The sequence below is a fragment of the Amblyraja radiata genome, chromosome 6, assembly GCF_010909765.2.
Source record: "Amblyraja radiata isolate CabotCenter1 chromosome 6, sAmbRad1.1.pri, whole genome shotgun sequence".
Classification (NCBI taxonomy): Eukaryota; Metazoa; Chordata; class Chondrichthyes; order Rajiformes; family Rajidae; genus Amblyraja; species Amblyraja radiata.
The window spans coordinates 87,111,521-87,129,816 of NC_045961.1; the positions used below are offsets into that span (position 1 = coordinate 87,111,521).

The 18,296-nt window shown below is 44.5% G+C and overlaps 1 protein-coding gene across 1 annotated transcript in view; it reads right to left on the reverse strand.

The window, feature by feature from the left end:
* Positions 1-3,029: 3,029 nt before the first annotated feature.
* cdc16 (cell division cycle 16) overlaps positions 3,030-18,296 on the reverse strand; it is a 56,554-nt gene continuing 41,287 nt past the window's right edge. Inside the window, exons 15-18 of the mRNA XM_033023131.1 lie at positions 11,154-11,215; positions 6,354-6,489; positions 4,451-4,541; positions 3,030-3,579 (exon numbers count right to left, since the gene is read on the reverse strand). Coding sequence (XP_032879022.1) covers positions 3,290-3,579; positions 4,451-4,541; positions 6,354-6,489; positions 11,154-11,215 — 579 coding nt within the window. The 3' untranslated portion in view covers positions 3,030-3,289. The remainder of the gene's footprint in view (positions 3,580-4,450; positions 4,542-6,353; positions 6,490-11,153; positions 11,216-18,296) is intronic.

Here is an 18,296-nt window from a genome sequence, read left to right on the forward strand (position 1 = left end):
GGCTTACCAAAATCATCTGTTTGGAACATCATTAAGAAGAGAGCACTGGTGAGCTTACTAATCGCAAAGGGACTGGAAGGCCAAGGAAGACCTTCACAGCTGATGACAGAAGAATTTTCTCTGTAATGAAAAAAAAATAGGATGGCCATGTTAGTTTGCCAAGGGGTATTTAAAGAGCATTCATAGTTCTGGAAAAAGGTCTTGTGGAAAGATGAGATGAAGATTAACATATCAGAGTGATGGCAAGAGCAAAGTATGGAGGAGAGAAAGAACTCACCAAGATCCAAAGCATACCACCTCATCTGTGGTGGGGGTGTTATGGCCTGGGCATGTATGGCTGCTGAAGGTACTAGCTCACTTATTTTCATTGATGATACAACTGCTGCTGGGAGTAGCATAATGAATTCTTAAGTGTATAGACACATCCTATCTGCACAAGCTCAAAACTGAATGGCCGGCAGTTCATTCTACAACAAAGCAATGATCCCAAACATACTGCTAAAGCAACAAAGGAGTTTTTCAAAGCTAAAAAAATGGTCAATTCTTGAGTGGGCAAGAATTTATGCTAAAGAAAAAACTGAATGGGACTATCCCCCAAAACAAGCATAAGCTAAAGATGGCTGCAATACAGGCCTGGCAGAGCATCACCAGAGAAGACACCCAGCAACTGGTGATGTCCATGAATCAAACTTCAAGCAGTCATTGCATGCAAAGGATATGCAACAAAATACTGAACATGACTACTTTCATTTACATGACATTGCTGTGCCCCAAACATTATGGTGCCCTGAAACAGGGGGACTATGTATACACATTGCTATAATTTCTACATGGTGAAGCCAAAATGTATAAAAATGGCCTTTATTAGAATCTGACAATGTGCGCTTTAGCCACACATGATTTTTTTCTATTACAAATCTCAAATTGTGGAGTACAGCGGCAAATTATTGACGGGTCTCGTCCCAAACATTATGGAGGGAACTGTAGATCCATATCCCCAGCTTTCTTCATGTCTGGCCAAGAAAAAGGATTATCTGCTTGTGACCTTGTAGCTAAACCATGCTTTACCGCAGGCTACAAATCCTGCTTGACAGGTTTCTGGTCTGCCATTATATAAGCAAGGATATATTTTTGGCTGTTTATCTCTAAGTTATCACTCACGTCACAAAACCCATTGATGACTCTGAAGGAAACAGTCATGCTCTGGCAGCAGCTGAAGGAGTGCTCACCTGTCCCAGGACTCTGGAATGGTTGCTCTGGCAGGGAGTGGGGGCGAAAACGGGTGACTATTCGACCTGGGACTACGGCCAGAGGAAGATCGACTGCCCAGCTGTTTCTTGTGTGTGGGGGGGGGGGGATGTTTGAGGAAGTGACCATCCGACCGAGGGTTCTGGCCAGGGCACAGTCCGAGTGTCCATGTGCCCAGGCCCTGCTGGATGAGATCTTGCCTAGCTGCAATGCTGTGTTGAGGGCAGTACAGTTGATCCACAAACTGGAGAAACTGCAGGAGTGGCCTTTACATAGCATGCAGGTCAGAACCTCAGACAAAGGGAAGCAGGGTAAAAAGGGAGAAACATCTCGCCCTCCATTCATTTGTTGAACACCCAATGCTTAGAATCTTGGGTGGCACAATACAATACAATATTTATTACATGTCATTTGAACCTCAGTGAGGCTCAAACGAAACTCTGTTTCTGCAGCCATACAAACAAAGACACTGCAGCGCAGCGGTAGAGTTGCTGCCTTTCAGCGCCGGAGACCCAGGTTCAATTCTGACTACGGGTGCTGTCTGTATGGAGTTTGTACATTCTCCCCACGAATGCATGAGTTTTCTCAGGGTTCTTCCCAAATCCCAAAGACGTGCAGGTTTGTAGGTTAATTGGCCTCTGTAAATTTGTCTATTTTACTCTGTAAAAGGCAAATTGTATACAGTGCGGAGGATAGAACTAGCGTACGTAGTGAGCTAGAGATCATTGGTCAGTGCGGACTCAGTGGGCCGAATTGCCTTTTTCCATACTGCATCTCTAAACTAGACTAACATTTCAAACAATAATTGTCTGCAAACATGTATTTAAAAAAAAATCTGATCTCACTCAGCATAGATTAAATTTTCTCCCCAGTCACTTTTGCGATAAGTTTAATGAGCATGCACATTCCTTAGTCTCATATCACTATTTCCACATCTTTTGGCATTACACTTTTTACGAATAGCTTTGATTCCTCTTCTGGCAACACAGACTTGGCGAATAGCAAGATCTATCTCCTTTGTAAGCTTAAACCCTCTCGACAGTAACATCCTTGTGAACCTTTATGCAACAGTTTAATGATGTTCTCGGATTTGAAACCAATACTTGATCTAGTGAATAATGGCCATTTGCAGTTTCCTCCCCAAGTGTATGCAAAAGTTTTAAATAATGTCACTGCTAAAAGAGCAAAAGCGTGGTCTATATGCTTTGGTACTCCATTCCCGTACCAAAAGGAATATTTTTTCCCAATCCACCACTCCCCCCTCCCCCATCCCCCCACCCTCCTCAGTTTTAAGAAGAGTCCCGACACAAAACGTCACACATCCTTTTTCTCCAGAGATGACGCCTGACCTGCTGACTAACACCTCGTGTCTATCTTTCATGAACACTCCGTTACGTTCTGGCCTGAAAATTCCAAGGCAATGGGGAGTGAGCATGGAGAAACAGCAGTGACAAAGCTGAGGAGTGCTACATTATGTGAAAGTCAAGGAAGTACGGGTACAAATTGGGCCAGTCTTTGAATCATCAGACAAGACACACAAAGCATAGCGAAGGCATGAGCGGAAGCAGAAAAAGACTCAGATATTTTGTGTTGTTTTTGAGACATCTGACAAAGAACTCAGCCCAGCACTCTACACCAGCAAGGGGATGGTCTGAAGAACCAAAATTAACACTGAAGTACATAATGAAATAGACTAGCATAACTTTAGAAATATTAACACCTGATATTAGTTGCAAACCAAGATCAGTGCCTTTCAAGGATGGAATAACTTGGAGCCAAAGGTTATTTGAGATTTTAATACAATGAATTGATAGATTAACATTGCAAGATATCACTTGATCAACTTTTATCTAGCAGGTGAGTACAGGATCATTTGATCCCTAGTTTAGTCACCACTGCTGGAGTGGCTCAGTGTCTGTGGATCTTCAGCGCTAAAGCTGGGCTACATTCAGGACAAGACTGAACATTTGTATTGCTCACACCGGCCAACCCACTCACTACAAGGCGAGGAACAGTTCCAAAATTCCTGGTCAGAAGGCACTCAGTTGCTCTGGTCAGACAAGGATGTTTCTAACATCATGTCACTTTCGTTCATCTCCATGAAGAGTGGGGTGTCCTCAGGAGCAGGTCTGGGATTTGTTGCTTTACTCTGCTGAGGCGTGGTCTCCAGAGCCATGATGCCACTCTCCTCCAGGGGTGGTCTCTGAAACTCTGTATCACTCTCCCTCTCCCTCTCCTCCCACGAGCAGTAAATCATTTTCTTGATCATAGGTGCCTTCATTGCAGACAAATCGAGCTCATAGCATCCGAGTTTCTCCTTTATCTCCGTCCCTGCAACAAATGGAACATTTCCCTTGTGACAATCTTAAAGATGACTGATTGGATGACACAGTCACAATGGGCCAAACATTTCATATTCAAGATTTAGCAACATCTCTGTGCTCTTCTGCATAAACTGGCAGAAGGGAAGTTTTGGCAATTACACTACTGATCTTGAGTTAACAAGAGTACTCCTAAGGGATCATAGCTTGGCTTAGTGGTACCAAGTCAAAAGGCAGTGATTTCAAATACCACGCCGTTAGCAAATAATCCACACAAAGTTCCAGAGGGAGGCACTAAGGCAGTACAGCATTGCTGGAGATGGATTTTGGCTGCATAACAGTTCTGTTATTGTACCATTAACCTAATTTGACCATTCAAATTCAGTTATTTAAAGGAAAGTCAAAAACAAAAGTTTGATTACTAGATAGCTGTGTCTGTGGTTGCAAAAGAGATTACAGGTTGGTATGTTGCCTCCCTAGTGCGAGGGTCAGGAGTATTTTTGATGCCTTGGAGTGGCTGCAGGACGTTCTGAAAGGGGAGAGTAAACAGCCAAAGGTTGTGGTAATTTGCTACCAGTGACATAGGTAGGAGAGAAGAGGTCCTACAGCAGGTGTTTAGGAAGCAGGATCTCAAAGGTTGTGATCTCTGGATTGTTTTGCAGTCCATTTAGACTTGGACCATGGATTAACTTTGCAATACATGCAGACTGGGAATATGGACCAACAAATCTGTCCATGTAGACTGGGACCATGGATCAATGAGAAGTCCATGCAGATTGGAACTATGGAACTATAATGCAGAGGCAGTTTATAAAGACCATATTAGCACATTTCAAAAGAGCCTCCAATAACATTCTAAAAACCTGCGGAACAATGCTCACCAATATAGGCATCTGCATCCCCAATGTACATCTCGATGCAATGACCAAGCATCGTAACTGAAAAGGTATCATCTCTACGGAGACCTAGGGCCTAAAGAAGAGTAAGAAAGTCATACACAAGCTATTTGCCTTAATGGGAACCGAAAAAGCATTTAAAGCCACAGTAATTAACGTGCAAGATGGTTTCAACAGAGCAGTGCTTGCTTGAGAGAGGGAGGAGAAACAAATAATAATCGCACAAGTCCTACATTTATGGACGTATATAATTTCATCATAGCTGGGCGGTGGAAATATTGTGGCAGTTTTTAAGATTCCTATGACTAATGGACAACTTAATAATTCTTAATGAGTCTGAATCATTGGCAGAATCTGCTGTGATTCTGCCAATTTCAACATACATGTCTGTGTATGTCTACATCGCTGTGAATGCTGGCTGATCCGCTGCATCACGTCAGCATTTTGTGTCCTATTGTGTAAACTGGCTCCTTCTTTCTACCTTTTCGGCAGCATGGTCCTGTTGGAAGCATGTGGTGGTGAGCAAATTATTTATTCGTTGATATGAAGCAATGGGTGCAAATGTGGGCCAGCTGCTATGGGGGCAAATTAACACAACATACAGGTACTCAGTGTAGATGAAGAGGGTTTCATGTGGCAAAAAGTGTAGCGCACTGTTTCTGGTGCCCCAGTCGAATGTAGAGTGCTTTCAATGCTTTCCAATAGAATCCATCGGTTGCCTGTGCTCAGTCAACTCAAAACAATAGGTTTGATCAGGCTGGCACAAGCTATGTCACTAGACGGGTGAGATGTGTGTTTATTGCCCTAAATGATGGATTTAAGTAACTTCAGAAAGCAGAGAGGGGAAGAAATGTACAGGCAAGCTATAACAGGCCAACATGTGCTGACTGTAGTCATGCTTATGCCCCCGTCCCACTTAGGAAACCTGAACGGAAACCTCTGGAGACTTTGCGCCCCACCCAAGGTTTCCTTGCGGTTCCCGGAGGTTTTTGTCAGTCTCCCTAATGGTCGAAAGTGGTTTCCGCTTCTTCTATGTTCCGGCGATTATTTCAAAAAATTCAAAATCGGCCGAGACTAAAGATAGGTTGCCGTTTTAAAAATCGGTAATTTTTTTAGTCGAAGCCAGTTGCGATGCTAGTTGAAGGTGGTTGCCGGAGTTTGCAGGTAAGACCTTCCATCCAAATTCTGAACCCTTCAGCCCTACATCCTCTGCTCTTCAGTTACCCAAATCCTCTGGGTATTTTCAAACTGCATCTGTCCATTACAAAAGAGCATTCCACTCCTCTCTTCCCATTCCACCGTTCGAAGCGTCCTTGTGGACTCAACCACACCCAGCTTTTACTTGCAATCATTGGCATCAATTTGCATCTCTCCCTCCATGTTTTAATACAAAATAATAGTTTCAGGAGTGAAAGAAAGGTTTTTACAATTTAATCTCAATTGAAGATAACACTTGGACTGAACTATTAAGAATAGTTTCTGGAGGCAAGTGTTGGTGACAATGCTCCCATTTGTTGTAACCAGAAAAAAGTCACAAAAAGAATTGAACGGTAACAGCTTCAAACATTGGCCCAGGCCAGGTCAAGCTCTGTTTTCTGCCTCAATCGCCACAATATTATCCGCTAATGCTCCCCTGGTTATCATCCCCAAATTGATGAATTGAGACAAAACTTTACCATCACCAGACAAAAAAGACCTTCATCCCCACCACAACCCACGTGTTAATAGTATGCTACCCAGACTGCCATTTCTGATTATCCTTGAAAGGTATAAAAAGTAAACATCACATTGTTTTTCTATTATGGAGTTAAGAAAATTGGTAACCAAGAGGACTTTAAAGTTAAGTGCTTTAATGTCTGAAGTATTCTCATGTAACCATGAACCATACCGTGTGAAAATAGTTGATAGCACTCTCGAAGTTGCCCTTCAAACTGAGCACGTAACCTATAGCGGAATACGTGGATGCATTCTGGGGAATGAGAACCAGCGCCTGATGGTGATAGTCTAATGCTTCATCATACTTCCTGAAACACAAACAAAAGTTCTATTAATTGTCAAAATCTTCAGAGTTATGAATGGCCCTGTATGTACACACCAGACTGAACATACAGGAACTAAAGGTGGTGAGGAATCATGCAGTGTGGGAGGATATGTGGAGAAGGCAGGCACGGGTTATTGATTGGGGACAATCAGCCATGATCACAATGAATGGCGGTGCTGGCTCGAAGGGCCGAATGGCCTCCTCCTGCACCTATTTTCTATCTATCTATGAAACCACACGGCCCCTCATTCTAAGAGTGCTCTGCTTAGTCTTACTCCCCTGTACGTTCCTATTGGCCCTGCTTATGTTTCACTTCTCAAAGTTCATAATGAACCCCTTCTTAGGCAGAATGTTACAAATCGTACAACATCTCCCCTTTTCCATTATGGCTCTGCCACCATTCAACAATTTCATGTCCTCTGCCCAAAGACTTTCCTGACACTGGAAGCAGTTACCCCACTTATTTTAATATCACTCCTCTGTTTCCAACCCCTCCTAATTTTTCTGGTCCCTCCACCTTCAGTGAAATCCCAAACACCAAGACAGGTAGAGTAGATCATCTCTGCATCTCACCAATGCCTTGACATAATTCCTAAACTATGGTACTCATAATCAGTCTTAATAAGCGATTGATAGAATCACTTTTATAATTCAGCTGACTCAAGTGAATTAATGAGCTTTGTGTTTTAACTCAGGCAAAAAAGAGAAAAAGGAATATAACTATTCCACACAAAGGATTAGAGTCATAGAGTGATACAGTGGACCAACTTGCCCACTCTGGCCAACATGTCCCAGCTACACTAGTACCACATGCCTGCTCATGCTCCATATCCCTCCAATCTTGCCCTATCCATGTACCCGTCTAACGTTGGGATTGTCCCAGCCTCAACTACCTCTTCTAGCAGCTTGTTCCATACAGCCACCACCCTTTGTGTGAAAAAGTTACCCCTCAGATTCCCATTAAATGTTTTTGCAGACCAGAGAACCTATGTCCTCTGGTCCTCGATTCCCCTACTCTGGGCAAGACATTCTGTGCATCTACCCGATCTATTCCTCTCATGATTTTATACTGATAAGATCACCCCTCATCCTCCTGCCCTCCAAGGAATAGTGACCCAGCCTACTCAACCTCTCCCTATAGCACACCCTCCAGTCCTGGCAACAACCTCGCAAATCTTCTCTGAAGCCTTTCAAGCTTGACAATATCTTTCCTATAAAATAGTGCCCAGAACTGAACACAATATTCTAAATGCAGTCTCACCAACGTCTTATACAACTGCAACATGACCTCCCAACGTCTATACTCAAAACTCTGACTGATGAAGGAGAATGTGCCAAAAGCCTTTTTGACTACCTTATCTACCTGCAACTCGACCTTCAAGGAACCATGCACTTGTACTCCTAGATCCCTCTGCTCTACAACACTCCCCAGAGACCTACCATTCACTCCGTAGGTCCTGCCCTTGTTAGATGTCCCAAAATGCAAAACCTCACATTTTTCTGAATTAAATTCCATCAGCCATTCCTCAGCTCACCTGGCAAATCGATCAAGATCCTGCTGCAATCTTTCACAACCATCTTCACTCTCTGCAAAACTACCCACTTTTGTATCATCAGCAAACTTGCTAATCTTGCCCTTGTATTTTCTCATCCAAATCATTGGTGTAGCTGACAAACAGTAGCAGGTCCAGCACCGAACCCTGAGGCACACCCACTAGTCTCAGGCCTCCAGTCTGAGAACCAACCTTCCACCATCACCCTCTGCTTCCTTCCATGAAGCCAATTTGCTATCCACTCAGCTCTCTCCTTGGATCCCATGCGATCTAACCTTCCAGCGCAGCCTACCATGCGGAACCTTGTCGAATGCCTTACTGAAATCCATGTATACATCTACAGCTCTGACCTCATCGACCTTTTTGGTCACGTCTAAAACTCAGATTTGTGAGACATGACCTCCCATGTACAAATCCATGCTGACTATCCCTAATCAGTCCTTGCCCATCCAAATGTCTGTATAACCTATCCCTCAGAATACTCTCTGGTAACTTTCCAACTACAGATGTTAAGCTCACCGGCCTATAGTTCCCAGCATTTTCCCTGCTGCCCTTCTTGAATAGAGGCACACCATTTGCCATCCTCCAGTCTTCCGGCACCTCTCCTGTATTTAAGGACGACTCGTAAATTTCAACCAGTGCTCCTGCAATCTTCTCTCTGATTTCTCACAATGTCCTCGGATATATCTGATCAGACCCTAGAGATTTGTCTACCTTCATACACGACAGCACCTTCAGTACTTCGACGGTAACACTGACTGCTTTCAAGACACTTCCATTGACTGTCCTAAGTTCCTCCGTCCTACAGCCTTTCTCCTCGGTAGAGAGGAGAAATACTCATTGGGGACCTTGCCCATCTCCTGTGGCTCCACACAGAGGTGACCGCTTTGATTCCTGAGAGGTCCCACTCTCTCTCTAGCTACCCTTTTCCCCCTTATGTATTTATAAAATCTTTTGGGATCGTCCTTAATGCTACCTGCCAGAGCAATCTCATGACCCCTTTTTGCCCTTCTGATTTCCTTTTTCAGTTTACTCCTTAGTTTCCGAAACTCCTCCAAGGATGCACTTGATCCCAGCTGCCTATACCTGTCCCATGCATCCTTCTTGTTTTTGACCAATGCCTCAATTTCCCTCGTCAGCCAAGCTTCCTTAAGTTTGCCTGCTTTGCCCTTCACTCTAACAGGGATGTACCTATCCTGAGCTTTTGTCAGCACACTTTTAAAAACATCCCACTGGCTGATGTTCCTTTCCCCTCAAATAACCTGCTCCAGTCAACTTGAGTGAAACCTTCGCTCATATCCTCAAAGTTGGCCTTACCCCAGTTGAGCATTTTAACACGTGGGCCCTCGCTGTCCCTATCCATAAATATCTTAAACCTAATCGACTTTTGGTCACTGGTCCCAAAAGGCTCCTCCACCAACACTTCATTAACTTGCCCTTCCCAATTTCCCAATACTAGATATCAATGTTGCCCTCTCACGTGTGGGGGCCTCTACATATTGCTTGAGAAAACTCTCCTGAACACTTTTGAGGAATTGCACCCCATTTAAACCCTTTGCACTATGAATAATTTATCCATGGTGTATAAATCTTTATTGAACCATGTCCAGTACATTATTAAGTGACCAGAAATAGCCACAATAGATGGTGATCCAAACTGTACCAGTCAACGATAATTTCCCCACTTTTTAAACTCTATCCTTCCGAAAAATACCTTAATGCTTGTGTTTTGGTTTACTTTGTGGCCTTGTTAACCTATTTCAGTGAAGGGGGCAGCGGAACTTTTAGTTATCAACATACTTATATTCCAAGATCTATCTTTTTCGCTATCTTGTATCATTTTTTACACAGAGAGTGGTGAATCTGTGGAATTCTCTGCCACAGAAGGTAGTTGAGGCCAGTTCATTGGCTATATTTAAGAGGGAGTTAGATGTGGCCCTTGTGGCTAAAGGGATCAGGGGGTATGGGGAGAAGGCAGTGATGGGATACTGAGTTGGATGATCAGCCATGATCATATCGAATGGCGGTGCAGGCTCGAAGGGCCGAATGGCCTACTCCTGCACCTATTTTCTATGTTTCTATGTTTCTATATGTGGCAAGTAATAAGCAAACACCAAAACAGACAGCAGCTGTGGAATGAGCGACAGTTAAAAGATTCAGGTTAAACACCCTTTGTCAAAAGGAGAGAAAATAAATTATTTTTAAGTTGCAAAGAAGATGGGGGAAGAATCGGTTAGGCCAAAGATAATATCCCTGATACATTGAGGCCACAGGTGTTGCTTTGGTGTAAAAACAGTAGAAATGAGGAATTTAATATCTGCAGGTGTAAACTGCTGAGGTGATCTCGTTGAAGGGTCAGATAGACAAAACAAATACTAGAAAATGAGGCAATTAGTGCGAAAACAAAGAATTGAGAGGGTTGTGAAATTCACGGCTACAGAATATGCCTGTACCAGGCATTTGGTCAGCCTGTACCAATAAAGAGAGAAATCGCAGAAACGCATCACAGATGGAAGCCGTAAGTAGCCCGTTCTAACACAGAGAAAGCAAGTTACATGAACATGGAAAATTTGATATAGTCCGAATTCTGTAATGGTCCAAGATGAAAGAAGAGGTGCTGTTTCTCAAGCTCACCTTGGCCCCATTATAACAATGCAGGAGGACACAGGCAGACATGTCAGTGGAAGTGAGGTGGAAAATAAAAAAAAGTGGCTGACATCAGGAGCTCCGAGTCACCCTGGCAGAGTGGACACAGATACTCCACCAGGTAGTCAACCAATCGCTGTTTGGTTTCCCCAATGCAGGAAAGTTCTTACAGTAAACACTGAATAGAATAATTAAGGCTTATCCACAGTTCAGCAAGATTCCCCTACTTCATTGTTCACAAAGTTGCTGATCAGGAAATGATCTGAATATAAGATAATCAGCATTCCCATGAAATCTAGTCTGTGATCAAAACTCAACTCAATTCCTGAGAGGTGCAGAGAGAGTGCAAGAATGTTGCTTTTTGACAGGATCAGCCAGTCCTTCCGAACAGCAAAAAAAATCTTGAAGAAAAATGGGCACCATTCACTTGTAAGGACTTGGTACTTACTTGAGTTTCCTACATACATGTCCCAAATTGTTCATTAATGGTTCCCATTTATCAACAGTTACCTGCAAATAAAACAGCATAACATTAAAGACATTACTCAGTTACAAGGAATCAGTTCAGTTTATTTTATTGTCACATGTACTAAGGTACAGTGAAAGCTTTTGTTGTATGCTAACCAATCAGCGGAAAGACAACACATGATCACAATCGATCTATTCAGTGTACAGATACATAATAAGGGAATAAAGTTTAGTGCAAGATGATGTCGGTAAAGTCTGATCAAAGATAGTTTGAGGGTCACCAATGAGGTAGATAGTAGTTCTGGTCTACTCTGTAGCTGTGGTAGGATGGTTCTGTTGCCTGATAACAGCTGGGAAGAAACAGTCCCTGAATCTCGAGGTGTGCGTTGCCACACTTCTGCACCTTTTGTCTGATAGAAACATAGAAAATAGGTGCAGGAGTAGGCCATTCGGCCCTTCGAGCCTGCACCGCCATTCAATATGATCATGGCTGATCATCCAACTCAGTATCCCATCCCTGCCTTCTCTCCATATCCCCTGATCCCTTTAGCCACAAGGGCCACATCTAACTCCCTCTTAAATATAGCCAATGAACTGGCCTCAACTACCTTCTGTGGCAGAGAATTCCACAGATTCACCACTCTCTGTGTAAAAAATGATTTTCTCATCTCGGTCCAAAAAGACTTCCCTCTTATCCTTAAACCGTGACCCCTAGTTCTGGACATCCCCAACATCGGGAATAATCTTCCTGCATCTAGCCTGTCCAACCCCTTAGGAATTTTGTAAGTTTCTATAAGATCCCCCCTCAATCTCCTAAATTCTAGCGTGTACAAGCCGAGTCTATCCAGTCTTTCTTCATATGAAAGTCCTGCCATCCCAGGAATCAGTCTGGAGAACCTTCTCTCCCCTCTACCATGATGGTTGAGGGGAGAAGAGGGACTGGCCAGGGTGCGACCTGTCCTTGATTATACTGCTGGCCTTGACTCCTTACAAATGTGCAGAAATATTAGGTACAAACAACATGCCTTTGGTAAGTAATCCAGACTGGTACTCCCTCTGAAATACCGAAGGAGTGCTGTGTATTATTTGAAGTAAAAGCAGTAGTCTGTGTGGCATGTTCCAAATGTTTTTCATTACCGCAGGACAACCTAAAGCACAATAAGCATTATGGAGAACATACTCCAATGGTTGGAATCATACCTCAATGTAAGATGGTTGTGGTTGCTGTGGTCAATCATCCCAGCTCTAGTGCTTCCCTGCCAATGTTCCTCAGGGCAGTGTTGTGTCTAGACACAATCTTCAGCTACTCCAACAATGCCCTTCCTTTTATATTAAAGTTAAAAATAGGGAAGTCTGACAGTGTCAGCAAGACCTAGCAGAGCTGCCAAGCTTTGTCAGAGCACCTGTGCTAGTACCTGAAAATCAGTATTTTGCTGAGGAAATCAGTATTTTTATGCGGTGTCATTTTGCTGGAAAAAAATGTTTTTTTAATGTGCAGTCATAGCCATGTAAGAGTACAAGAATGCATAACTTTGCTACCAATTTACATGCCTTATACGCACCTTACTTAGTGCATTCATTGCCATCTCTTTGTATACTGCTGTTTGAACGGCTCCTTCCTGCTTTTAGCTCCATATGATGATGTAGAAGCCATTTAGACGGCGGCCCCATGTAGGGGGCGCCGTCCTGTACGGGTATGGCTGCCCAGCCTGCAGCTGTCCATTTTTTTTCATCTCTTTTTTATTTTTAGTTAGTTGAGTTTTTGTTTTCGGAGTTCTAGCCTTTTTTATGTGGGGGTGGGGGGAAAGGGGGAAGCTGCTTTTCAGGGTCCCTACCTGGTCGGAGAAGCGGCTTTTCTCCGGGCTGCACCGTCGACCTGTCCTCGCGGCCTACCAGCGGGCCCGGAGCGGCGTTTCCTGAGGGGGACCGCCCAGAACCTCAGCTAGGTGAGGCCTTGCCCGGGTCGCCATGCTGGAGCTCCAGAATGCTGAGACCGCAGGTGAACATCGCAGAGCTGCGGGTCTGTGGAGCGGCGGCGCTGAACTTTAACATCGGGAGCGTGGGATCTCTTGCCGAGATCGCCAGTGGGGGAGCTCCGTCCAGCGCGGCCTGTTGGCTTCGGAAGCCGTGGTCTCCGGTAAGGAAGCGGCCGTTCCAGGCATCCCAAGCCGCTGAGAGGGTTCTCCCGACGCCGGAGCACCATCACCCGGCGAAGAAGGGCCTGTAACATCGGCCCCCGTAGCGGCGACTGCGGAGGCCTCAATAGGCCCGACTATGGGTGGACATGGGGATGGAGACTGGACTTTGTGCCTTCCCTCACAGTGGGAACCATTGTGGGGGGATGTTTTTATGTTTATTGTTAAATTCTTTAATGATGTGTCTTATCTTTACCTGTGTGCTGCATTGCAAGTCAAATTTCACTACACCAATTGGTGTATGTGATAATAAATGTCCTTTGCATCCTTTGTTTTGTACTCATTTTGCATTTTTGATCCCTTTTCTTTCTAATCTTGTCTCGTCTCATCCCTCGACTCGCAACAACTATGCATCCACCACACCACGTGGTATTAAAATGCGCGAGTGCCCGTGAAGCTCCGACCAAAGATCAAAGCCATAGTGCGTGATGGGTAATTTTACGCGCCATTTGGTAGCAAAAACAGGAAGGCAGATCACTATCTAAATGGCGTCAAGTTGGGAAAAGGGGAAATACAATGGGATCTGGGGGTCCTTGTTCATCAGTCTATGAAAGTAAGCATGCAGGTACAGCAGGCAGTGAAGAAAGCGAATGGCATGTTGGCCTTTATAACAAGAGGAATCGAATTTAGGAGACCACCCCTGGAGTATTGTGTGCAGTTTTTGTCCCCTAATTTGAGGAAGGACATTCTTGCTATTGAGGGAGAACAGCATAGGTTTACAAGATTAATTCCTGGGATGGCGGGACTGTCATATGCTGAGAGAATGGAGCAGCTGGGCTTGTACACTCTGGAGTTTAGAAGGATGAGAAGGGATCTCGTTGAAACATATAAGATTGTTAAGGGCTTGGACACGCTAGAGGCAGGAAACATGTTCCCGATGTTGGGGGAGTCCAGAACCAGGGGCCACAGTTTAAGAATTAGGAGTAAGCCATTTAGAACGAAGACGAGGAAACACATTTGTTAACAGAGAGTGGCGAGTCTGTGGAATTCTCTGCCTCAGAGGGCGGTGGAGGCAGGTTCTCTGGATGCTTTCACGAGAGAGCTAGATAGGGCTCTTAATAATAGCGGAGTCAGGGGATATGGGGAGAAGGCAGGAACAGGGTACTGATTGGGGATGATCAGCCATGATCACATTGAATGGTGGTGCTGGCTCGAAGGGCCGAATGGCCTCCTCCTGCACCTATTGTCTATTAACGTGCTCGCGATTACCGTCATGGCGTCCACATCTACATCTCACTGTCTGAATGATACAGACGTCCTGACTGAAAATCACACCCTTCCGATCAATTATTTTAGGATAAGCCTTTCCAGAGAACATGCTGCTTTTTGCTTCGCCCATTTTCAAAAATGCCATTCATGGGCGGATATCGTTTTTAAATCATGGGGGAGGGGGGACGACAAATTTCCTGGCGGCCCGGTGACAAGTGTGCATGACAACGAACAATTTTATCTCCTCCCAATCCCCCCCCCCCCCCCGACAACAAGAAGCACATTTTTTATTATTGTTTAAACACAGTAATACCATCTGGTTGCCGGCGTTACACACACAAGCTCCCACACACAAAACACCAAGTAATCTGTATTTTTTTCAGTTCATTTGCAGTTCATTTTTTTTTGTTGAACTTTGCACATTTAACAGTGCCATTTTAGCAGCGGTGTCAAGTAAGTCGTACTAACCCCCCCCCCCCCCGAAGACGATACATTACTCAAATCAGATACCTTACCTCTATTACCCCTCTACATAAAAACAAAGTGTCAATGCCTCTTCAAGGTCTACTAACCCCAGAGCTTTAACACCTCAAAAAAAAACCTGAAATAGAATCCTAAATTTCCTGGAATTTGATGGCATGTCTTCAAAATGCTTCCTGCGTGCTGGGTTTTTTTGCGGGCACACGTTAACAAGACAAAGAAGAACAAGGCAAAACAGATCTATGTAACTATACTGTAGCTGCCTGCTTCTGTTACTCACTTGTAGAGTGTTTTGCAAGGCAGCTTTCGTTGCCTCCAACAGCTTTCGTTATCTTCATTTTTTCAACCTGCTCTCATGTGTCTCAGTCTCTGTGCTCTCTCTCCCTCCCACTCTTCCTTCCTCCCTCCCACCCCCTTTCCCTCCCCCTCTTTGTCTCTCCCTCTCCATCCCTCTCGCCATCCTTCCTCCCGCCCCTTTCCCTCCCACCCTCTCCTTCCTTTTTTCTCCCTCCCTCTCTTATTCCCTCCATCCCTCTCTCCCTCCCCTCGCCATCTTCTCCCTCTTTACACCCCTCCCTCTCTCCACCCCTCCCTCTCTCCACCCCTCCCTCTCTCCCCCTTGAGCCCACCCACCGTTCTGTAAAATCAAGGCCAATCCCAATGTAACTGCAATCCCACTGGTAACCTTTCACCACTAGGCTTATCCAGAATTCTACCACTGCCTGAAAAATAATTAAAGGCTCAACTTCCACTAAGAAAGAGAATTACAAAGACTCATTGTTATACGAGAATTTTCCCAAACAGTTAGTGACCCATAGCGCTATGTGTAAAGCCCATAGCGCTCCAGCCAGCAGCACTACATTTATAACCCATAACGCTGCAGTCGACAGCTCTTTGTTTAAATTCCCACGTGTTAAACTGACAGCGCGCTGTTTAAACCTGAAGTGGGACAGGCAGAGACTCTGGAGAGAACGAATGGGTGGTGTTTCTGGTCGAGATCTTTCGTCAGACTGAACTGAACTCTCGTCAGTGAGAAGGTAGACAGAAATTCTGGAGAAACTCAGCGGGTGAGGCAGCATCTATGGAGCGAAGGAAATAGGTGACATTTCGGGTCGAGACCCTTCTTCAGACGTTCTCCTTCTCTCTCTGAACTGCGAAATCTCGTCGGTGAGAATACTTGTGATTGTCTGAAGAAGGGACTCGACCCGAAACGTCATCCATTCCTTCTCTCCAGAGTCGCTGCCTGTCCCGCTGAGTTACTCCAGCTTTTTGTGTCTATCTTCAATTTCAGAGTTAAATAAAAAACACAGAGTGCTGGTGGAACTCAGCGGGTTAGGTGGCATCTGTGGAGGGAATGGATTAGGAGTTGTTTCGCGCCAGGTTCTTCTTCTATATGAAGGAATTGCAGATGCAGTCGTCTGCAAAACGCCAAATGTTTCTGGGAATGTTGAGGTGAGAGAGTGCGAGAGTGAGAGAGAATGGAGTGAGAGAGTGAGTGAGAGAACGAGAGAGAGAGAGAGAGAGAGAGAGAGAGAGAGAGAGAGATGGGCAGTACGATGGAGAGCGAAAGACAGAGATACAGCGAGAGAGGGAGAGAGAGAGAGAGAGAGAGAGGAGAGAGAGAGAGAGAAAGAACGAGAGATAGAGAGATTCCAGCCTCTTAAGATGAGAAAAACATTTTTCACACAGAGAGTGGTGAATCTCTGGAACTCTCTGCCACAGAAGGTAGTTGAGGCCAGTTCATTGGCTATATTTAAGAGTGAGTTAGATGTGGCCCTTGTGGCTAAAGGGATCAGGGGATATGGAGAGAAGGCAGGTACAGGATACTGAGTTGGATGATCAGCCATGAACTCACTGTGGTGGATGTTAATTTGTGTTTATTGTGTTTTGTTATTATTACATGTATGGCTGCAGGCAACAGCATTTCGTTCAGACCGAAAGGTCTGAATGACAAATAAAGGTATTCAATTCAATTCAATTCAATTCAATTCAATTCAATTCAATTCAATTCAATTCAATGATCATATTGAATGGCGGTGCAGGCTCGGAGGGCCGAATGGCCTACTCCTGCACCTATTTTCTATGTATCTATGTTAACCCCAAGCACTGTGGTAGATAAACGCTTACAAAATAATCATCCAGATCTTGAAATTTAAAATACTAATAGATAATCTGCTATAATTTTTAGAGGCACAGTATGACTTTTTATATCCTTGCATTTTTTCAGCAGCAAGATCTTGTTAATTTCACCGGGTTATTACTTTTCCATTGGCGCGTGGTATGTTAATGAAACAGGAAGTCGGGCTGATCTCAGTTGTACCCACCTGCCCGCTGCACCTCGGCCGGTACAGCGGTGACTCGTGACGATTATCTATGGTCAGATTTTAAAAAATCCGTATTTAACTACGCAAAATCGTACATCAGTATTCTTATTGCATTTCCGTACAAAATACGGAAAATCCGTACTACTTGGCAGCTCTGACCTAGGCTATGTGCAATACGGGTTGATTATTGCAACCACCATAATTTTCACCACAGAGGTTACAGTTAATGACATCTCCAACAATAGGGTGGCTGAAACCTATCCTTGGCATAATTATCAGACACTCCGCCAGCAGCATTCTGGCAACATTGCATGCACAGGACTGGTTTGGCAGGCAAGCTCGGTTAAACTTGGTTTATTGTCACGTGTACCGAGGTACAGTGAAAGGTATTGTTGCGTGCTAACCAGGCAGCAGGAAGATAATGCATGATTTCACATTTCTATACCCTTTGCCTGATGGGAGAGGGGAGAAGATGGAGTGGCCAGGATGCGACTGGTCCTCTATTAAGCCGCTGGTCTTGGCGAGGCAGCATGAGGAAAAAATGGAAGGGAGGTTGGTTTGTGCGAAGGTCTGGGCTGCGTCCACAATTCTCTGCAATTTCTTGCGGTATGGGATGGAGCTGTTCCCAATCCATGCTGTGATGCATCCCGATAAAATGCTTTGTATGGGGCATCTGTAGAAGTTGGTGCGAGTTATGTGCCAAACTTCCTACGCCATCTGAGGAAGTAGAGGCTTGGTTAGCATGGATATTGGCCTATTTCCATGCTGTATGGATCTACGTCTCGAACTAAAACTCGGTCTACCCTCTCTGGAGAACATAATACATAATGTTTGGGACAAGGACCCATCTTTTATTTATTTGCCTCTATACTCCACAATTTGAGATTTGTCAGAACGAAATCACATGTGGTTAAA